We start from the raw sequence: 20,754 nt of genomic DNA, 5'->3' as shown, positions 1-20,754 counted from the left end.
CTCGCCAGTTTTAGCTTTAGCCAGCCCCATCTTCAGATTAGCCTTAACGTCAGTAGCCCCGCCCCCTGGTAAACAGTGTATGATCTCTGGATGATTCGTTTTAAATCTAATGCTGCGGGTAATGGAGTAGCCAATGACTAGGGTTTTCGATTTGTCAGAGCTGATGTTTGGTATACTCAGTGTACATGACAAGAGAATAAAGCACATCACTTTTTAAAACTTTCTGGTCACATGATTTCCTTTAATAAATTGAACCGAGAAAACACATATTACAAAATATCGTCTCTTACAGTCACATGGTCACATGAAACCCAAAGTCAGATCTCTTCTCAATTTCTCCCTTCCCAAAACAAAACAAAGGAAACAAAACCATGGACCATCTTTTTAACATGTAACTTTGTCTTTAAAGTAGAAAATAATCACACAAAAACATATTTGCTGCACAGAGTTAGGCAGGGAGGCAAAAGATAACAAGGCTATCAGAGACCGTCAGGGAAAGCTTTGGAGAGGTGTGTGTGTGTGTAGGTCTATAGGTGTCCAGTTGCTACGGGGTTGGGCGACCGGCTTGCTAGCTGTGACCAGAGGGTCAATGAAAGACTAGTGAGTGTCAGAGTTGGTGTTTTCTGTCAGTGTGTAGCAGAGGGAGTACTAGGGTTAGAGAGGCACGTGTACCTGTTTACTAGAGAGAGAACGTTCGAGAATGAACACGTTCATTTCTACATGGGAAAGCTAACAGGCTGACATACATGGATTGAGCGAGAGAGACAAGAAGGGGAGATAAGACTGAGATCCGAATACCTTATTTTACAGTACCTTTGGCCAAGGACACACAAGGTATGCTAATGAATTTTGAGCCATGCCTTCTCTTGTTAATGTGCCTTCCAGAACATGAGAAACAACCCAACACTTCCCTGCGGGCAAAGATCATTCAGGGTTTGTTAAGGTCACAAAGGAGGCACAAGGTCGAGAGTCAGGAGCCAGCTAGCGAGATGAGACTGAGTAGTTAACCAACTCTCCGTCCCAGTGTTTTCCATCTGTACCCCCAGTTAACCACCTCTACATTTCAGACTTGTTCTTTGTTCCACCGGTGTCATACGTAGCAGACACCAACCCCCACCCATTCAACTGCAGATGAAGAGGAGTGAGGACACCAGACTCCAAAACCCACTGATAGCCTCATCGTTAGAGGGCACTGCAGTAGACATAACAATCATTTGAGTTGCAAATTAAACAAAAGGAAATCACAGCTGATCACATTCCATGTGTGGAACTCGTTAGGATCCAACTTCTTCAACAAGTCATGAGGTCCAGGAGGGGCAGTGTTAGTGATTGAAGGGTGTGGAAGTTTGTCCCACCTCCAAGTCTAGCACCTCAACACGGCCCAACCCCAGACGGTCTGTCTAGAGTGGGGCTAAGTTTGTCCTTTAGCCAAACCGACACCGCCCATCTTCACAATAAAATCCTGACCCAAAGACCTGCTCTTTCCTCCAGACTAACAATCTCGCAGCCATCTACCTCACATCTTCCACTATACACAACCTGCTCAGGTGAGCTGCTCTTCTGTTCCCACCTAGAGAGACTGGTCTATAGTATCATCATTATCAGTACTGTAGGTGTCCCTGGCTCCTGTCCCTGTAGGTCGGCCCACTGTACCCCAGGTCTCTAAACAGGCCCACCCAGGATCAGCGAGCGGTCCTGTGGGCAAAGCGGAGGTCCTGGTCCTTGGGGAACTGTGCTGGGATAGCAGAGGCAGCAGATTCCATGCTAGTAGGAGGCTCTCTGGCAGGAGATGGTTTAGGGGAGTCAGTCGTCCAGGCAGGGGGTGGCTGTCCCCGGACAGGGGTGCCCACGGCAGGGGAGTTGTCCCTGCTGCGCTGGGGGGCCCCAGCCTCTGGGTCCTGCTGGGAAATTAGCTGCAGCAGGGCGGCTGCCACCGCCGGGCTGATGTCCTGACCGGGCCCGGGCTGGGGTTCAGAGCTGGGCTGCTGCTGGCCAGGGGGGAGGAGGGCTGAGGGTGGAGGGCCAGGCGGAGAGGGGGGACGTCGCTCAGAGGATGGAGGGACCTGATTTGTTCCGATCTGCTGCTTCCGCTTGGTGACTGCACAGTCTGAGGGAATTCAGAGAAAAGACAGTCAATCAGATATTTACAAGAAACACAAAGCACAGTTACAGTGAAATTTCACCTGGACATTTGTGCCATCTACACTACAGACACATTTTTATTCAATTCCCTTTAGTGAAACATCCCAGAGAACCAGGTAAGTGTTTGAGTGGTGTCTAGACAACGTACAGCTGTATTTCCCATCTTGGCCAGCAGAGGGAGATCATGTACCATTCCTACCGGGATGCTCACCATCCACTCAACAAAGTAGTTTGTTGGACAAATATTTTCAATAGGTTACTGTTTTAATTGGACGAGTAATACCTGTAGTTGTCATGGGTTGATACTGCTACTAAATACCACAATTGTGATTATGATAAATGTTCATTCTCTAAATTAGTCTGGAGGTGTGCCACCTACGTTACTTCTCCCATCTTGGTTCCTGGTGACTGGTATGTTATAAAATCCTTAAGTAACATTTTTGGATGTTGACAGACAAGTTGTAATGTTGAGAGACGATGGAATATCAAAAGACCTCATGGCGGCCTAAATAATCAACATAACATTTATTCACACACACGTATGTGAACAACAAAAGAAAGACGCAGGACATGGGGGGTGTTTATAACAATAATAATCGATTGGACATATATAGCACTTTTCGAGACACCCAAAGCGCTTTACATAGTAGAGGGGGATTCTCACCTTAGAGTTTGTTCAGCCCTGACAGACACTCAAGTTATATTTCAACAACAATACGAGCATGGGTTATTATGGATAGGGAGGGGTCAAACCTGAAGTTTTGGGGGGGGGGGGGGGGCATAAAGCTGAGAGAGCGAGATGCCTTCTCAGTCTGCTGTCATGGCTACCGGGCAACACTGCTGCTACAGTTGTTTCCAAGGCAACAGGATTGTTGCTTTAAGTGACAACAGTGGTGTGACTACAGATACAGTCTACAGAGAACGCTTTACTAGCGTTGGATGATTTCCAAGGTCTAATGTAAAAGACAACATACAAAAATAAAATGTAAAATGTGTGATTTAAATAAAAGTTAAATGAAAGACATGCAGGTGAAGTCTAAGGTTCAAAACATTTATTTTTGCTTGATAATTTATTAGACTTTCTTCATAAAAATGTTGACATTACAGACTGGTTTTAAATCAATATATTTTTATGGAAGGAAGAACAATCCAAGAAACCTGCTTTAAGAAATGGAGAAATGAGAGAGAAAGAGGGAATGGGAAAAGAAAACAGGGTGACAGAGGCAAGGGAAGAGTGCAGTGTGAACCATTGTCTTTCTAACGCTGTAAAACTACAAACCTTCTCTTAGTTTACATTCACACCAATGACAAAAGTCTTTGTGCCCAAAGCCCAGTCCATGTGACCTGGGCCGTCCGAAGCCACTCCCTGGTCAGACATCTTGAGAACTTGCCAACTTCATGTATGGTATGTTTCCACCTATGTGTGACTGAGTGGGTGAAAGTAGCCTTTGAAGTAGGAGACAGGTGAGACAGACAAAAAGGTGGGTAGGGGTGTGTAACTGTTGTTGAGAAGAGGTGGGTCTAGACAACATAAAACTCATCTTCCTCAAAATATATTTAAAGTAACCATGGAATCTTTCTTCCGATTTGCCATTTAGTTAAGATCTTTCATCTCATCAGCTCGTTTATAAAGGAATTTACAACTGCTTTATGGTAAGCAGAAAAATAATTGATGACAAGATCCGCACCATGACAGGGAAGCTATGACGGGGCGTCACCCTCCGCCCAGTCTCCTCCCCCTCGTCCACCAGTCCCCTGTGAGATCCCCCTGACCCAGTGCTCTCTGCCCCTCCCCCTAGAGACTGAACCCAGACTTGCCCTTGCGATCAGCAGTGGAGGCAGACGAACCGCGAGTCACAGCCTCCTCTGATTGGACGCCATTGCTCTCGTCGCCTTGCTCAGCCCCCCCGGCCTGCGGCTTAATGAGCTGGCCCAATAGGAGGGCCAGGAGGTTGGTCTGGTCGTCCTGGCTGAGGGGCGGCTCGCTGTGGTGCGGGGAGGGCTCCTGAGGCTCTGGGGGAGGTTCGGGGGGCTGGGACCTAGCCGGACCCTGATCCTCTGAGGCCCCCCGGTGATGGGAGGCCTCGGTCAGGGCAGACAGGGACTGGCTAAGGGTCTCTAGCTGCTGCTGACTCTCTGGGTTGGAGGAGACGTTGAGGAGCTGGGCCATCTGAGGCAGGCTGAGGTCTGTCTGTCTCTGCAGCAGGTTCAACAGTACAGCCAGCTCTGTCTGGTTCAGCTGCTCCGCCGCAGCACCCAGGCCTGATGGGAGAGAGACAATGGTCACACATACTGTAGACAGCAGCCTGCAGAGAGTGTATGGAGACAACATGTGTTCACATTATAGACTTAAAACAACCCTCATCTGCCTGTGCAGACACTCTAACCAAGGAGACATTTGGATAAGGTTATGTTCCTCTATAGTAGCAAACTGTGACTACTGTGTCGGCCTGACCTGCTAGCTCATTGGCTGAGATGGCTGAGGAGGGTGGTCTTCCGGGCGGAGGGGGAGGGGCTCCAGCTGGGCTGGCTTGGGGCCGGCTGTTCTCTCCACTGGAAGCCCCTGAGGGGTCCTTACGGGGCACTTTGGGCACAGGCACATCCTCGGGCTGCCCGCTCTGACGCTGGCGCCTCCGTTTCTTACTCCACAGCTCGTGGCAGTCCTGCCAGTGAGGGAGACTGGAGAGAGACAGAGACAGACAGACAGAGAGAGAGATACAGGAGCAAAAAAGGGGTGATGAAAGCATGAGGGAGAGAAACAGAAAGAGAGGCAAAGTTAGGTGTATGGGAAAGAAATCGAGAGGGGAGTTGGTGTGACAGAAAGAAAGCAATAGGGTTGTTGGGAGTATGGTGGTGGATAGTTTGAGGTTGTTCTCTAGATGTAATGGGCCCAGGAAAGGAAAGTGCAAAGACAAGGTCCTCACTTGGGCGGGGACATCTTGCTGGGCTCCACGTTACACAGGAAGTCACTATTGAGGGCCTGTTCGGCCGTGCAGCGCCGCGCAGGGTCAAGGGTCAGCATGCGGTCCAGCAGGTCCAGGGCCTGAGCAGGCAGACTGACAGAGAGAGAGACAAATTTGAGAGCGCGAGTCAAACAAATAGCATCGACAACTGATGTACTGCCACAACAGTCAGATTGATGAAAGGACAAGAAAATCCCATGGTGTGTATGTATGTCATGTTGCGTACAAGGCAAACTCCTCGCGTAGCCGTCGGCGGTACTGTTTCTTGGGCTTCATGGTGTTGAAGTAGGGCAGCTTGATGACGTCAGGCCAGGCAGCGGGACAGGGGCTCCCACACAGACGACTGAGACAGAGAGGGAGAGAGTTAGAGCTGTGGTAAACAGATGGCACCCCATTCCCTATATAGTGCAATGCTTTTGACCAAGGCCCTTAGAGCTCTGGTCAAAAGTAGTGCAATATATAGCAGGGGTATTGAACTCCTATTTGAGAAGGTCCAGTCACACAAATATCCAAGGCGGCAAAGGTCCGGATGGGAAGTCATTTATCACCGTAGTAACAACCCCCAACCTCGCAACCCATACGACCCAAAATGGTTCACTCCCCTCTTGTATGAGAGAACTTACTTTTAATAAGCTAATTGCCTGCAATTCTACACATTTTGCCTTTTCTGTTTTGTTCAAATGATACCCGAGTGACTCAACAAAATCTAAAATGGGGGACCAATGTGGGTCGAGACCCCTGGGCACATCATTTGGCCATGATAACTACAAGATTTAGGTAGCTGGTCAACTTACCTATCTAGCGGACATCAGCTGGACATTTCTGACAAGTTAAAAACAGCTAAGACATAAGAGGGAACCTGCCCATGCACTTCCAAATGTAGAAATTGCACTCAAACGCAGTAGGTTGAAAGCCCTAGTTCCAAAAACAAGAAAGTCAGAACCCGCGGTCCGTATTGACCCCATTCTGGGTCTGGACTGCAGTCTGCTTGTTGAGTATGGCTGCTATATAAGAAATAGGTTGCCATGTCAGACAGGATTGTAATGTGGAGATGCAGTCTTCCAGGCAGCAGGGGGCAATAGCAGCATACCTGATCAACTCTAACTGCAGCAGCTCCTGATTGGCCTGGAAGATGGGCTTCTTGGTGAACAGTTCTCCCAGAATACACCTGTGCACAAACAGTCAATGGACAATGTTGGCCACTCACATATATATATATATATATATATAACAATTTTTAAAAAGCATTCACAAATCTTGAGTTAGGATTTGTTAAGAGTGATAATTATCTGCCAATCATCAGGTTTAGAGCTCTGACTACGTCATTCAAAATGATATAGCAGTTTTATGGTGACACCATGTGGAAAAATAAGGTAAGTACAATCTGTTCTCCTACGTAGAGCTTGTTCGATTGGAGAATATATGTGTCAATGAAATGTTTGTGCACCAATAAACCTGCACAGGGAATGAGTGTTCCTGGGCATGTACAGAATCCGTGTGTGGGTGAGTGTGTGTGGGCAAGGTGAGTGTGTACTAACCCGCAGCTCCAGACGTCGATGGCTGGAGAGTACCTCTCCTCTCCCAGGAGGAGCTCAGGGGGGCGGTACCATAGCGTGATTACTTTATTAGTGTAGGGTCGACTGGAGGGAGCAGGGAAAGGGACATTCAGATATAACACACAGATACAGTACCTTTACTATGCTCTCCAGTGCCCAAACACCCATAATTCATCTCTCAACAATGGGCTGATGGAGGCAGAACCTCTTTATACAGGACACAACACCACCTAGTGGGGAATCACTGGAATAGATAGATGTTTTCATTCAGACCACAATGGCAACAAGAGGCCTTTTCTCAATTGGATTTGCTCAACTCCCACATCCTCTCTCGCCTTCTTTTGAAAAAAGGTAATCGAGGAGAGGCGAGGGAACGTGGATGTAAATGTGCTTGTATGAAATGAGACTCCTCCACTCGCGGATCATCAGGCAAATTAGGTTTACAGGGGTGGATCCCAAATGAGTAACGTGACAAAAATAGATCTAGATAAAACGATAAGCAGCATATTGCTTGTGTGCATGCTTCTCTCCTCCAACAAAACAAAAGCGGATTCAAAGGGAGTGTGGCAGATATTAAAACTCTTCCGTGAAGGACTCTGGTAGGATACACATGACAATCCTCATGAAAGGTGGCCATCAAGGAGGGAAGGACACTGTTCCGGTCGCCTACTAACAAATTGACATTTCCTTGACCACTTATCGGTTTCCGGGTCACAGAGGAGAGAGGACATAGGAGAGGGTGAAGGACGGGCTTTTTCCCAAATGAGAAAAGGCCCGTGTGAGGGTCACAGTTTAAAAGGACTGAACCAGGGGCAGGAAGGACCTCTGACTTTATGATGAGGTCATCGTTGCTCCAAAGCAAGAAATCCAAGTCTCACCTTTCCTCTGAGTTGTAGAGGCGGGCCAAACCAAAGTCAGCCAGTTTGATCTGACCACTGCACAAGGGGAGAGATAAAGAAGTTAGCGACAGAGAATCAAACTCCATAACAAGACAACGTATTACATTCTACAGCTGTTACCTTACACAACCCTAACTACAAAAGTGAATAATTCAATCACAACAGCGAGGCAGAGGAAAGGGCATTTGAATTCCCATGGTAGAACGTTGCACATTGAAAACAGGACCAATCAAAAGGGAATCCCAATCCTACTATAGCTACAACAATCATTTCAAACAACTCCCTGTGCTCACTACTACTACACTGCTCCCAACTTTTAAAACGTTAGGAACCAAACAGAATTTTGAATTTAGAGAAATATTTTTTTTATATATAGTTTAGGCTTACATTAGGCATATATGAATCTAGCTTTGAAGCACATCTCATGAGTAGCAGACCCTTGTCCTTTCTTCCTGTGCCAATCAAATGAGTACAAACCTACCTGTCATGTTACCAGGTTGTTAGCTAGCTAGGTAACATGACTGAACAACGTCAGAACCTCGGGATTAGTTTAAAACGGCCCGCGACATGGTTTGTGAAGTTATATAAAATTGCGCACAAATCCTGCTAGAAAGACAAAAAGGTATCTCTGGTAATATTGCTCAGATGTTTTGTTGTTGTTGCAGTTTAGGCTCGAGACGAGCTCTTTTCTTTGCTGTAAAGCTGCAAGCATGCCTGTCGTGAAGCGGTGCTCCATTTCCCCCCTCTGACATTCAGGGGCTGTGTGACAGTGAACTTGCAATGTCCACTCAGACTGGCCTGTGTTTTGGTTATGACAGGCGATGAAATTATACAATGTATCAACATTGCTCGAACTGTACGCTGCTCCAATGTAACAAAATGTACACATCTAACAGGAGACTTATCAGGGTCTGCACCCCCACTCGCCATCACGGATAAATTATATTTTAAAAACTAATGGAGGAATAGATGTACATGAAGAGGGGATGCTGAGAGAAGCAGGTGAGTGAGGGCTGGGAGGGGATGCTGAGAAAAGCAGGTGAGTGAGGGCTGGGAGGGGATGCTGAGAGAAGCAGGTGAGTGAGGGCTGGGAGGGGATGCTGAGAAAAGCAGATGAGTGAGGGCTGGGAGGGGATGCTGAGAGAAGCAGGTGAGTGAGGGCTGGGAGGGGATGCTGAGAAAAGCAGGTGAGTGAGGGCTGGGAGGGGATGCTGAGAAAAGCAGGTGAGTGAGGGCTGGGAGGGGATGCTGAGAAAAGCAGGTGAGTGAGGGCTGGGAGGGGATGCTGAGAAAAGCAGGTGAGTGAGGGCTGGGAGGGGATGCTGAGAAAAGCAGGTGAGTGAGGGCTGGGGAGGCTGAGAGAAAAGCAGGTGAGTGAGGGCTGGGAGGGGATGCTGAGAGAAGCAGGTGAGTGAGGGCTGGGAGGGGATGCTGAGAAAAGCAGGTGAGTGAGGGCTGGGAGGGGATGCTGAGAAAAGCAGGTGAGTGAGGGCTGGGAGGGGATGCTGAGAAAAGCAGGTGAGTGAGGGGGCTGGGAGGGGATGCTGAGAGAAGCAGGTGAGTGAGGGCTAGGAGGGGATGCTGAGAAAAGCAGATGAGTGAGGGCTGGGAGGGGATGCTGAGAAAAGCAGGTGAGTGAGGGCTGGGAGGGGATGCTGAGAAAAGCAGGTGAGTGAGGGCTGGGAGGGGATGCTGAGAAAAGCAGGTGAGTGAGGGCTGGGAGGGGATGCTGAGAAAAGCAGGTGAGTGAGGGCTGGGAGGCGATGCTGAGAGAAGCAGGTGAGTGAGGGTGAGGGCTGGGAGGGGATGCTGAGAAAAGCAGGTGAGTGAGGGCTGGGAGGGGATGCTGAGAGAAGCAGGTGAGTGAGGGCTGGGAGGGGATGCTGAGAAAAAGCAGGTGAGTGAGGGCTGGGAGGGGATGCTGAGAAAAGCAGGTGAGTGAGGGCTGGGAGGGGATGCTGAGAAAAGCAGGTGAGTGAGGGCTGGGAGGGGATGCTGAGAAAAGCAGGTGAGTGAGGGCTGGGAGGGGATGCTGAGAAAAGCAGGTGAGTGAGGGCTGGGAGGGGATGCTGAGAAAAGCAGGTGAGTGAGGGCTGGGAGGGGATGAGGCTGGCTGATTATAGCTGCCATTCGTGATATGAGCATGAAAGTGAAGTTGCATTGGACCTGTCCAAACAAGAGACCAGTGGCTGATGCTTCAATTCAACTGACTTTATAAACATTTTATAACAGGCACTGGCAGGTTCCTTAGATCGGTAGGGCCGAAAGATTCAGTAGTATCATACGAAACTGTACTGTATGTTAAAATGTTGGTATCATAAGTATCATGACGTTTTGGTACAGTGACATTACCATGCTACACTAGTACCTGTTGTTGAGCAGTATGTTGGAGCACTTGATGTCTCTGTGCAGGAAATTCTTCTTGTGGCAGTAGTCCAGCCCTTCCATCAGCTGTCTCATGAAGCTCCTCACGTGTTCCTGGGAGAACTGACACAGCCCCGACTCCAGCAGACCCATCAGGTCATGATCCATGTACTCAAACACCAGGTAGAAGGCACCTGACGGGACAGGCAGGGGTAAGGATGTGCATACACACGCATACAGACACACATACACCAAGCACCCCCCCCCCCGACACACACACACACACAGTCCCCCTTTCCACACACCTTTGTCCTTCTTGAAGTCCAGTGCGTCCTGTTTGTCTGTGACGATCTCCTTCATGTTGACCACGCTGCGGTGGTTGAGCTGGCGGAGGATCTTGATCTCTCGGATGGCCGTGATGGGGAAGCCCTCCTTCTCATTGTCCAGACGCACCTTCTTCAGAGCCACCAGCTCACCTTGGAGGGCAGGTAGAACAACATGAACATTACCTCATTGTCCACTGTAGGGGGTGGATGAAAATGTCTGCTTTATGGTTCCAACTCTGTTGATTGTCCTGATCAAAAGTTTAATAAATGTGCTAAATAACACACATTTGTCCAATGTACACGGACGTCCAACGGAAATGTGTCTCCTGCTAAATTTCAAACTCCTCTGAAAGACACACACAGAGAGGCTAGAGCAAAGGGGACACGGGGTGGCGAGATCAGTCACAACACCCCATAGCATACACACAAACCGCAGGCGTGGTGATCATTTGTGCCACTCTCAAGAACAATGAAACACAGGTATGCCAGTGAAAGGGCGGCACACGGGGCTCTCACCGGTGTCTTTGTCCTTGGCCTTGTAAACCTGGCCGTAGGTGCCCTCCCCGATAATGCCGATGATGTCAAACTTGTCCACGCAGCGTTTGCCCCAGTCGCTCTGTGTCTGTTTGCGTTCGCCATAGCGTGGACAGCAAAACCTAGACAGGAAAGCCGAGGAGACTTGCTATTAGGAAATGTTTTACCTCGCGGAATAAGCCCTTGATGATAACTTTGTACCATCTTATGCTTATTTTTTATTTTTGTTGAAAGGAAATAGGCTGCGATGGGAGAGGAGGGCTGTGGAAAAGAGGAGTGTAAGATAGGTGGTTAGGGGGGGATTGATAAGAAGGGTGGGTTCGGTTGAGCAGATAAGGACTCACTTTGGTCTCTTCTTGAGAGCGGATTGGGGCAGAGGTGGAGCTCTGTAGACGGGGGACTGAGGGGGCGAGGGGTCTCCTCCGGCCAGCGTGGGGGGCAGCGGGAGGTCGTTCAGAGACGGCCGATTCCGCACCTCTTTCTCCTTCCTGGAAGACCTCTGAGGAGGAGTCGACTTCTTTGGACTGATGGAGGGAGAGAGAGGAAAAGTGAGAGCGAGAGATCAAAGGTAAAGAAGGAAGGAGAGAAAAAGAGCATGTCATGACTCCACCGCATCATCGTTTCTCTAGTGAGTTTGGATTTTCTTTTCCTTATATGTCTGTAGCACAAATGTATCCCAAACTACCATGACAAAGGGATGTGGGGCCCATGAAATACAGTTTCACTTTGGCAGCCATTTTGGCCAGTGCAGTCCATTGTAGAGGAAGCACTGAATTTGACAAGGCTGCAAGGAGTTAGTGATCATTTGTAAGTGCCCTGTAGGCCTGTTTTTACTACTTGACATACTTGTGATCTAATGGCAGCTAAAGCGTCGCATACAGAGCATTCAGTTAATCTGTTCAGAATTCCAGTACTGTACTGCAGGCAGGTGTGTGTTTCAGAGAGACTGACTGTTGGGTGAAACCTGAGCCTACAGTAAAGGCCTAATGACGGTTCTGTTGATGACTACACGTTTGCCAAGCAACAGGACTGGGGAGAGGAGAGGTGTGTGTGTGTGTATGTGCGTTTCATGGCTTACCTGTCCTGGCAGTCTCCCACTAGCATAGGTGGTAAAGGCAGGGGGGGCAGAGTGGAGGTCTTGTGGATGGGTGTCAAACGGGCAGGGCTGCGTGTGGGCATGGGGGCAGGAGATTTGGACTGGGGAGACGACAATGAGGAGGAGGAGAGGGCTGTGGAGGGTGCGAGGCTGAACTCAGTCTGGCCCTGGGGTGTAGGTGGCTGAAGTTGGGCAACAGGGGTGGAGGGCAGAGGAGGTGGAGGTAGTGGGGTCGTTTGACCGGGGGGCAGAGGGGGAGCAGGAGATGAGAAGATGGAGGGTGGAGATGCAGAGCCGTGTTCTTCGCCAACAAGAGTGTCCTGGGGCTGGGGTGCAATGGGTGGAGGCTGGAGGTCCGTGACTTGGACAGAGTCTCTCTCAGGTACTCTCTCGGGCTCAGCTTTAGGGGGGCGTGAGGTGGACCCTTTGGTCTTGCGTGAGGAAGGTGGAGGGGAGGGGGGACGGGCTGCAGCCACCGCAGCCTGGCGCTCCTTCTTCCTCCGGCTAAGCTCTGCCCCCAGGCTGGAGTTAAGTGGCAGGCGGGAAGAGGGTGGGGAGCGGCTGGTGGGCCGGCTGCTGTGAGACCCGCCCCCCCCGGCAGAGGACGAATGCTTCTTGTTGCGAGAGCGAGAGGAGGAGCGACGGGAAGAGGAGAAAGGCGGCGAACGACTCCGGGAGCGAACTGAGCGTCTGGAGAGAGAGGAGGGAAGATGTTAGGAAAACAAGAATTCCTTGTTGGCTGCAAGTTCTCTCTCTAAGTTGAGAGTGAGCACCAAGAAAGAGGAACTAGAAGGGAGGCCATTTGACATTACTGGGGCATTGTGCACTTGTGTATTAAGGTGTTAATAAAAACAACAAATGGCACGTCACTGCAATTGATAACTACGGAACGTGTGTTATGTTTATATAATGAGATAAGGCCATGCGGCAAGCTCACTCCACAGCTAGCTTGACATTTCACCAATTGTGCTATCGAATTGGATCCTTTTCTGTCACTCAACTGGTTCGTAAGTGGTCAACTGGCGCTCACGTGTGTTGGCGAGGCAGGACCCTGGTCCAAGCTCAGTTAGAGGCAAGTTCAGAGAGGTAGCGCTATTTGCTAAGATAGCACACTGACTGCGTTTACACATAGGAGTTATGTCTCCTTCCATAGAAGTTACACTTCCCATTCCCTTAGTCAGCATACAAACATACAATTAGGTCAGTCATGGGGACAACCTTTGGCTACTTTAAGTTCAGACTAAAGCAATGTGTGTACAAACATCCCCCAGAAGTCTACTGTCTTGTGGGTTAACCTCAACATTCCTCTGGTATTAGGCCAAATAGCTTAAGGACATAAATTCATACATACTTTTGATAACCATTATACTTCGGGATTTTGGCAGAGTGAGATAAACTCATCTATACCATTTTTATCTTTGTGTCCAGTATGTAAGAAGTTAAGAGGTAGTTTTGAGAGACAATGCCAACTAGTTAGCAATTCTGCTGGCGCTAGTTGGCAACATTCTTCAAACTGCATGCAGACATAAAAATGGTATCTACAAGTTGATCTGACTCTGGGGAAGTAGATGATTTTTTAAATTTTACTAGGCAAATCAGTTAAAGAACAAATTCTTATTTACAGTGACGGCCTCATAAAGGGCGCATGGAAGAAGATGGCACTGACGAAAATCATTAAGTATCCCTTTAATTGTGGAGACAACATTCCGATTCCATCATTTGTTTGAAGGTTAGGGGAAAACAATAACTAGTAGCAAGTGAATATGTCCCTGAGCATGAAAACTTAGAAAAGTCTACAAACTAAATCTAAAATGTGATTTTTGTTAGTTAATAACTGGGACTTTGAAGTTAATTAGCTAGACTAAACAAATAGCATACAGTTAGCTACATGCTTAAATGGCACCCGAGTGGCACAGTGGTCTAAGGCACTGCATCTCAGTGCGAGAGGCATCACTACGGACCCTGGTTCCAGGCTGTATCACATAGGGCGGCTCACATTTGGCCCAGTGTCGTCCGGGTTAGGGTTTGGCTGGGGTAGGCCGTCATTGTAAATAATAATTAGTTCTTAACTGACTTGCCTAGTTAAATAAAGGTTAAATAACAGAAAATGAAATAAAAAGACTACACCAAAATAATTCACCAGCATCTTTCAATAGAGTCTACTGACAGCAGAGAAACTTTTAACAATCACTATGGAGGGCCTAGTTTTATCATACAGCTATGCCACCTCCCACCAACAGAAGCTCAAGGTCCACTCACTGATGCAACACAAAATCAAAATGGCTGAATGTCAACAGCCAGCCCAAGGCTCTCCAACACTGTTCCTGGAGAGCTAACATCACCCCGCTGCCTGGCTAGTGTAGCCTATCCCCCAACCCATGCCCTCTCCTGCGCCAAAGACCACAGCTCCTCATAGGGTTTCCCTAGACTGGAGCATACAGGCCTTGCCTGTCTGAGCCCAATGTGATGCCTCTCCTGACTTCCATAGGTTTCCCTTCCCCCTCTACACCACATGGCAAGAGGCAATATCTCCCTGGCAGAAACAGCCCTGCGTGTCACACAGACACATCTGAACATAGAACCAATGTCTCTTCCCTGACCATAGTTTTAAGTAGCCTGTGCAGGACATTGCAACCTGGCCTAGCCATTCCCTTTCCAACACCCTGAGGCTAGGAGCACGGGAGAGGAAGCTACAGGTACCGTCTGTTACCCATGGCTCAATCCTCAGCTGTCTAACGCAATGTCTCAACCACTTACGATTTAAAAAAGGTACAATGTGCAGAAATCTCTCCATTTCCTGTTTGCAAAAATTATAATAGTTCTCCTAATTTCAGTTTGTTACAAAACAAGCAATGCATCATTGTACCAACTAAACTCGCTGTGAAATATTGTCTATAACCCAAAATATTGTATTTTCAGGTGTTTGAAGCTAGTGTACTAAACTGAAAGTAAAAGACTCAAAAACCAAACTTAAAAAGAAGCATAGAAATAGTGCATATTGAACAGATCTACTGCTTCTTAAACTTGCTTTCAATGAGAATGACAGATCTATAACTCACATGTCTATGTGAATTTGGTCAGGTCGCCCAAAAGGTTACATAATGCAACTTTATCAAACACACAGTACAAGCACTTCTTTAGCACACAAACAAAAGGGGGTAGAAAACAAACAGTAGAAACAGTCAGAGTGGACCTGGTGTCTCCTCCAGTGGCCTGGCCATGTTCCAGTATGACCAATAAGAACAACAGCAACAACACCAGTTCAATATCACGTTTGCGGCCTTATTGGGCCTCTAAAAAAATCACCTTGGGCATTTGTGAGAATCAACATGTGTGTTAGATAGCACTGGTGAATATGCCTATGTGTGTGGAGGTGCATGCCATGCATACAGTGAGTGAATAACCAACAGATTGGGTGGCTAGTAGTAGTCCATAGCTACATGTTAGTATTAGCTTGTGTCTCAAATGACACCATATTCCCGTTGTAGTCCACTACTTTTGACCAGTCTCATGGGGCCTGGTCAAAAGTAGTGCTGAATAAAGGGAATAGAGTGCGATTTGGTACGTATTACACTCCTAGCATAAATGTGAATATGAGGCAGGCTGAATGGAAGGTGCCTGGGCCAGGCTATAATACTCACCGGGACACAGGGCTAGCGCTGGAGGACCTGCGATTACCATAGGGACTGATGGAGCGTCTCCTGGAGTAGGGGCTGTCGTCTCGCTCATAGCTGGAAGACCTCTGCCTGCTGGCGTAGGGGCTGTCCGACCTCTGCCTGCTCCGCCTGGACATCTCCCTGTAGGGGCTGGGGCTCTGTGGGGCCGGCCTGCGTCTCTGGTGGTGGTAGCTGTCCACCTCCTGGCTGTAACCACCGACCATGGGGCTTCCATTACCCCCTCTCCTTGGGGGGCTGGGGGACTGTGTAGGGGCTGTTACCTTCCGGCGAGGGCTCCCCCGGCTCGAGGAAGGCTGCCCCTTGCCCCTAGGGCTGGACTTGTGGCTCTTTGAGGACTTGCGTTGGCTCCTCTCCGTCCGGACCTTCTGAGAGGCAGAGGTGCTCTGGCTGGCGGTTGCATCCCCCCGACCCTCACGTCCCTCTGTCTTCTGTGGCTTATCCTTGCGAGACTTCCCGGAGCGGCCACCCTCCTTGCTGCGAGATGACGAGGAGGAGGATGTGGTGCTTCCCACACTGGCTGCAGTTTGGGCCTGGGAGGAAGGGGGCAACTCTCCACGCTTTGGCCCCAAGTCAGCCTCCAGCTGACCCTGACGTCGTGACCCGGAGGACAGGGATGCTACAGAGGACAGGGAGGCCACCTTCTCCTTGACTTTCCCAGAGCTCCCTCTCTCACGGTCTTTGCTGCTTTTTTTCTTGGTACTCTGACCCCCTTCCCCAGAGTCTCTAACTTTGTTGGGATCCTTCGACTTTTTGCGAGAGTGTCGGTGCTTATGTTCCCGACCATCTCTACCAACAGCCCCGCCCCCATCCCCTTTACTATAATCTGGGACAGGTTCTAAACGATCCCCAGACCCTCTTTCAGCAGGCGGGTCCGAAAAAGTATCCGAATCGGAACTTATGTCGTCATATTCTACCAGCGGCTTCACGGCGCTAACGGAAGGAGGCGCTGTGGAGGTGAGGGCAGAAAAACCAGGGCCCTGAGCCACCTCGGACTCACGTCCATGTTTGGCTGATTTATGCCGTTTGCGCTTGGAAGAAGATGGCACTGACGACTTTGACTGGAGGTTACCGTCCTTGCTCGTCATGTTGCCCGCAGAGGTATGAGGCAGGACCAGGGGCTGGTGTGGCCCGCTGTTACCACTCGTTGTTTGGGGCGGCAGGGCAATACTACTGTTGGATTCCGGCTTCCTCTTGGTCCCATGGTGTCTATCCGACCCAGGCATTCCTCACGTCAGCGGCGGAACTTCTCCCGAGCGTGGGCCTCTGTAGCCGAGATAATACATTAACGGGAGAGTAGTACTCCGAAATCCGGTAAAATGAGATCCAGTGTTCTAAGCAAGCCGACAAATAGAAAATAGTCTGCCCAGGTTTAGTCCTCACGCATTATCCAAGTCGTTCGGCAGCATGGTTTGTCAAAGCAGAAAAATCAAGGTTGCTAGTGCCAAAAAACGCCACTAAAATGAAGGCCTGTGCGTTTAGCTAGTTAGAGAAACTGGCTGAAAAGGCCCAAACAATAACTCGGAGCATTGTGCGCTCTTCTCCGTTTCTATTTGGCTAGCTAGCTCTGTGTAGCTAGCATGCTGTTTGGTAAAAAACGAAAGAAAAAAATAAGTCCCTTTTCTTTTAGCTTCCCTTGTCCGGTGCCAAGCTTAGTTTAGGGTTATTGTTCCTTAGATTTACGGTTTTGTAGTTCAATAAACAAACAGTTAGCCGTCATTAACAGCCGATGTTGTTTCTCGAACAAAATGAAAACTTGACCCGGTTGGTACTGTTTACATGGTCCCTTTTAATATAATTTTATCTCTTGTTAATTTGATATTGATCAGAAATTATAGTATTTTCATGTGCAGTAGATGTTCCAGTTTATTTTTAATGGCTCTGGGAATCAACCAGGCCTATCTTTAGGGCGATGATAGTGGATTTAATAACATCCACAGCCCTTTCAAGAGACGACAACCGCCATTGTGGCTCCTGTTATAAATTCTGCAACTGCGCTCCTATCGTTATCGCCCTATGACTAGAACCGGAAGTCTCGACGGCTGTCATTCTTCATGGTAGCTCAGCAACAGCCTATCCCAAAGCGCTATCGAGGGAGCTGCACCGCCTTCCGCCCTTGGCGAGACGCAATGTTTCACCTGTAGAGGGCCTATTAACTATAACTTTCTTTCCATGAATGTCAACGTTATTATATTCAAACTACAATAGCTCGCCTGTAAATAATTTAAACAACTTCAGAAGTTGACAACAAAATACGGAACACAAAAACGATACGGGTAGAGTAATGGCTTAATTTTATTGAGAAATTGAACAGAAAGTGGCCATAGCCCTGTGCTGCCGACCAAAGAGAAACAGCTTGCTATGTATGATGTGTAAGCACAGATATTGAGACCTCTCTGTCGTAAAACATAGCAAACTGACACTAACCGACTTAAAACAAATGTATTTTTTATCAGTTAATGGTGTCACCTCAAAAACCACATCACTCAGTGGTGTCACACCAACAACCACACAAATGGCAACCAGAGACCAACTAATTGCTTCCATGAGGTATCCGCACATTCAATAATTATTTAATTTAGCTCCATAATAAATCAGCGCAGTGCTCAACATTAGACAGTTTATAGTATTTATTTAACATTGGCGTTACTACTAACTTATGTTTTCAACACTAATGTTATCGTAGACCGGTCTTCACCATCAGAGACTTGTGTTGTAAAAATTATCCATAATTGTATGTGGAACCAAATTTACTATTATCTAACAGATACCTCCATTTCCAAACTGGACTCAAGGGTAGACGTAACATAGTAAACAAAGTCCGGGACACACAATTAGTATGATACGTAACATTTAGTATGGTATTTATTAATTTGTGGATGTTCATCATCCATTTCTATGATATGTTACGAATTACAATTCGTATAACTTCTTACAAATTAGAATTTTCACAATATGTTACGACTTTGCAATGCGTATGATATGTTATGAATTCCAATTTGTGGTGGCTCATGTTAGCTAGGTGTCTAATGTTAGCTAGGCTAGGGGTTAACGGTTTAGGGGAAGGGTTAGCTAACATGCTAAGTAGTTTCAAAGTAGTTAAAACATTTTATTTTTTATTGAACCTTTATTTAACTAGGCACGTCAGTGAAGAACAAATTCTTATTTACAATGACGGCCTAGGAACAGTGGGTTTACTGCCTTGTTCAGGCAGAATGACAGATTTTTACCTTGTCAGCTCGGGGATTCAATCTAGCAACCTTTCGGTTACTGACCCAACGTTCTAACCAATAGGCTACCTGCCGCCCCAAATGTAGTAAGTAGTTGCAAAGTTGCTAATTAGCTAAAATGCCAAAGTTGTCGGTTTTGAGATTCGAACACGCAACCCTGGTGTCTGGTTAGACTGTAAACTCTCCTTCTAGACTCACATTAAGCATCTCCAATCCAAAATTAAATCTAGAATTTGCTTCCTAAATCGCAACAAAGCATCCGTCACTCATGCTGCCAAACATACCCTTGTAAAACGGACTATCCTACCGGTCCTTGACTTTAGCGATGTCATTTACAAAATAGCCTCCAACACTCTACTCAGCAAATTGGATGCAGTCTATCACAGTGCCCTCCGTTTTGTCACCAAAGCCCCACACTACCCACCATTGCGACCTGTACACTCTCGTTGGTTGGCCCTTGCTTCATACTCGTCGACAAATCCACTGGCTACAGGTTATCTACAAGTCTCTGCTAGGTAAAGCCATGCCTTATCTCAGCTCACTGGTCACCATAGCAGCACCCACTCGTAGTACGCACTCCAGAAGGTATATCTCACTGGTCACCCCCAAAGCCAATTCATCCTTTGGTCATCTTTCCTTCCAGTTCGCTGCTGCCAATGACTGGAACGAACTGCAAAAATCTCTGAAGCTGGTGACTCATATCTCCCTCACTAGCTTTAAGCACCAGCTGTCAGAGCAGCTCACAGATCACTGCACCTGTACATAGCCCATCTGTAAACAGCCCATCTATCTACCTACCTCATCCCCATACAGTATTTATTTATTTACCTTGCTCATTTGCACCCCAGTATCTCTACTTGCACATTCATCTTCTCCACATCTACCATTCCAGTGTTTAATTGCTATATTGTAATTACTTCACCACCATGGCCTATTTATTGCCTTTAACTCCCTTATCTTACCTCATTTGCACTCACTGTATATAGACTTTGTTTTCTTTTGTTCTACTGTATTATTGACTATGTGTTGTTTATTCCATGTGTAACTCTGTGTTGTTGTATGTGTCGAATTGCTATGCTTTATCCTGGCAGGGCGCATTTGCAAATGAGAAGTTGTTCTCAACTAGCCTACCTGGTTAAATAATGGTGGAATAAAATAAATAAATAAAAATAAAAAGTAGTTAATGTTTCTAAAGTTGTCCGTGATGAGATTTGAACACGCAAACTTTGACTGACCACCCTAATTTCGTTTTTACGTTCTGTAACCATATCAAACGGCTTTTAGTTTACTATGTTATGCCTATTCTATGAGACCAGCCTGCCATTTCTCGACCAACTCCGCTTGTCCATTGCTGTTTCCAAAACCACTTGGAACTCTGAAAAATATGAAGGCAAATCATGACATTTGTTTTCTTCAGGTTGGAATTCAGAGCTCTAGAAAGAGGCCCGAGTTGGATGATTGTTAAAATCGATGTTTTTCCCAGCCAGAGCTAGTTTTCTTCCGATTTCCCAGTTGTTTTGAACGCACTAGTCGGAATTCGGAGATTTCCGAGTTTCCAGTTGTTTTGAACGCGGCACATGTCCCGGATATATGACGTCTTAGCAGCTAGACGTATGTGCATGCGACGTTGGAAATTATAGCCAAAGTACATTTCTTCCTTTATAAAGACATTATGTGTAATAATTTGATTTATACTGTGTGCGTCGACTATATGAATCCAGAAAGTACTACAACTTGATTTAAAATGCAATGGCTCAGTATGGATTTCTACTCTGTGTTTACATGCACCTTTCCCGCTATAATGACATCGGATGACAAGTCACGTATATGTGTCTTCATTGGTTTCTTGCGAGCTGGAAGCAGTCCAAAGCGGAAGTGCTCTTTCCCCAAACAGCAACAACAAAGTTACAATGTATCCATTCGATCATCGGATTGGCAGTTTCAGAATGTTGTCCATTGTTTTGTCAATG

The 20,754-nt window shown here is 47.4% G+C and overlaps 1 protein-coding gene and 1 non-coding gene across 2 annotated transcripts; both read right to left on the bottom strand.

Annotated features, from left to right (window-relative positions):
• Nucleotides 1–213: 213 nt before the first annotated feature.
• Nucleotides 214–17,556, bottom strand: LOC135555738 (cyclin-dependent kinase 12-like). The gene is made up of 14 exons (XM_064988432.1): nucleotides 15,522–17,556; nucleotides 11,863–12,570; nucleotides 11,129–11,308; nucleotides 10,767–10,906; nucleotides 10,230–10,400; nucleotides 9,929–10,118; nucleotides 7,540–7,596; nucleotides 6,644–6,745; nucleotides 6,196–6,273; nucleotides 5,332–5,448; nucleotides 5,067–5,198; nucleotides 4,598–4,821; nucleotides 3,961–4,404; nucleotides 214–2,107 (listed from the first exon to the last, which is right to left on the bottom strand). The coding sequence occupies exons 1-14, from the start codon at nucleotides 16,778–16,780 to the stop codon at nucleotides 1,683–1,685; spliced, it is 4,227 nt and encodes a 1,408-aa protein (XP_064844504.1). The 5' UTR covers nucleotides 16,781–17,556; the 3' UTR covers nucleotides 214–1,682.
• Nucleotides 11,437–11,573, bottom strand: LOC135557001 (small nucleolar RNA SNORA5). The gene has a single exon (XR_010458128.1). It is a non-coding gene; the product is annotated as a small nucleolar RNA SNORA5 (small nucleolar RNA).
• Nucleotides 17,557–20,754: the final 3,198 nt, after the last annotated feature.

The sequence above is a fragment of the Oncorhynchus masou genome, chromosome 15, assembly GCF_036934945.1.
Source record: "Oncorhynchus masou masou isolate Uvic2021 chromosome 15, UVic_Omas_1.1, whole genome shotgun sequence".
Classification (NCBI taxonomy): Eukaryota; Metazoa; Chordata; class Actinopteri; order Salmoniformes; family Salmonidae; genus Oncorhynchus; species Oncorhynchus masou.
Note: the sequence above shows the minus strand (reverse complement) of the source record. Positions and strands in the feature narration are given on the sequence as shown.

Excerpts from the sequence above, each read along its gene's own strand:
- LOC135555738 (XM_064988432.1), bottom strand. The coding sequence starts at position 16,780 with ATGCCTGGGTCGGATAGACACCATGGGACCAAGAGGAAGCCGGAATCC. Across the intron at positions 11,309-11,862 it reads GTGGGAGACTGCCAGGACAG|TCCAAAGAAGTCGACTCCTC; the intron begins GTAAGCCATGAA and ends TCCCTCCATCAG. Across the intron at positions 2,108-3,960 it reads CTCCACTGCTGATCGCAAGG|ACTGTGCAGTCACCAAGCGG; the intron begins GCAAGTCTGGGT and ends GAATTCCCTCAG.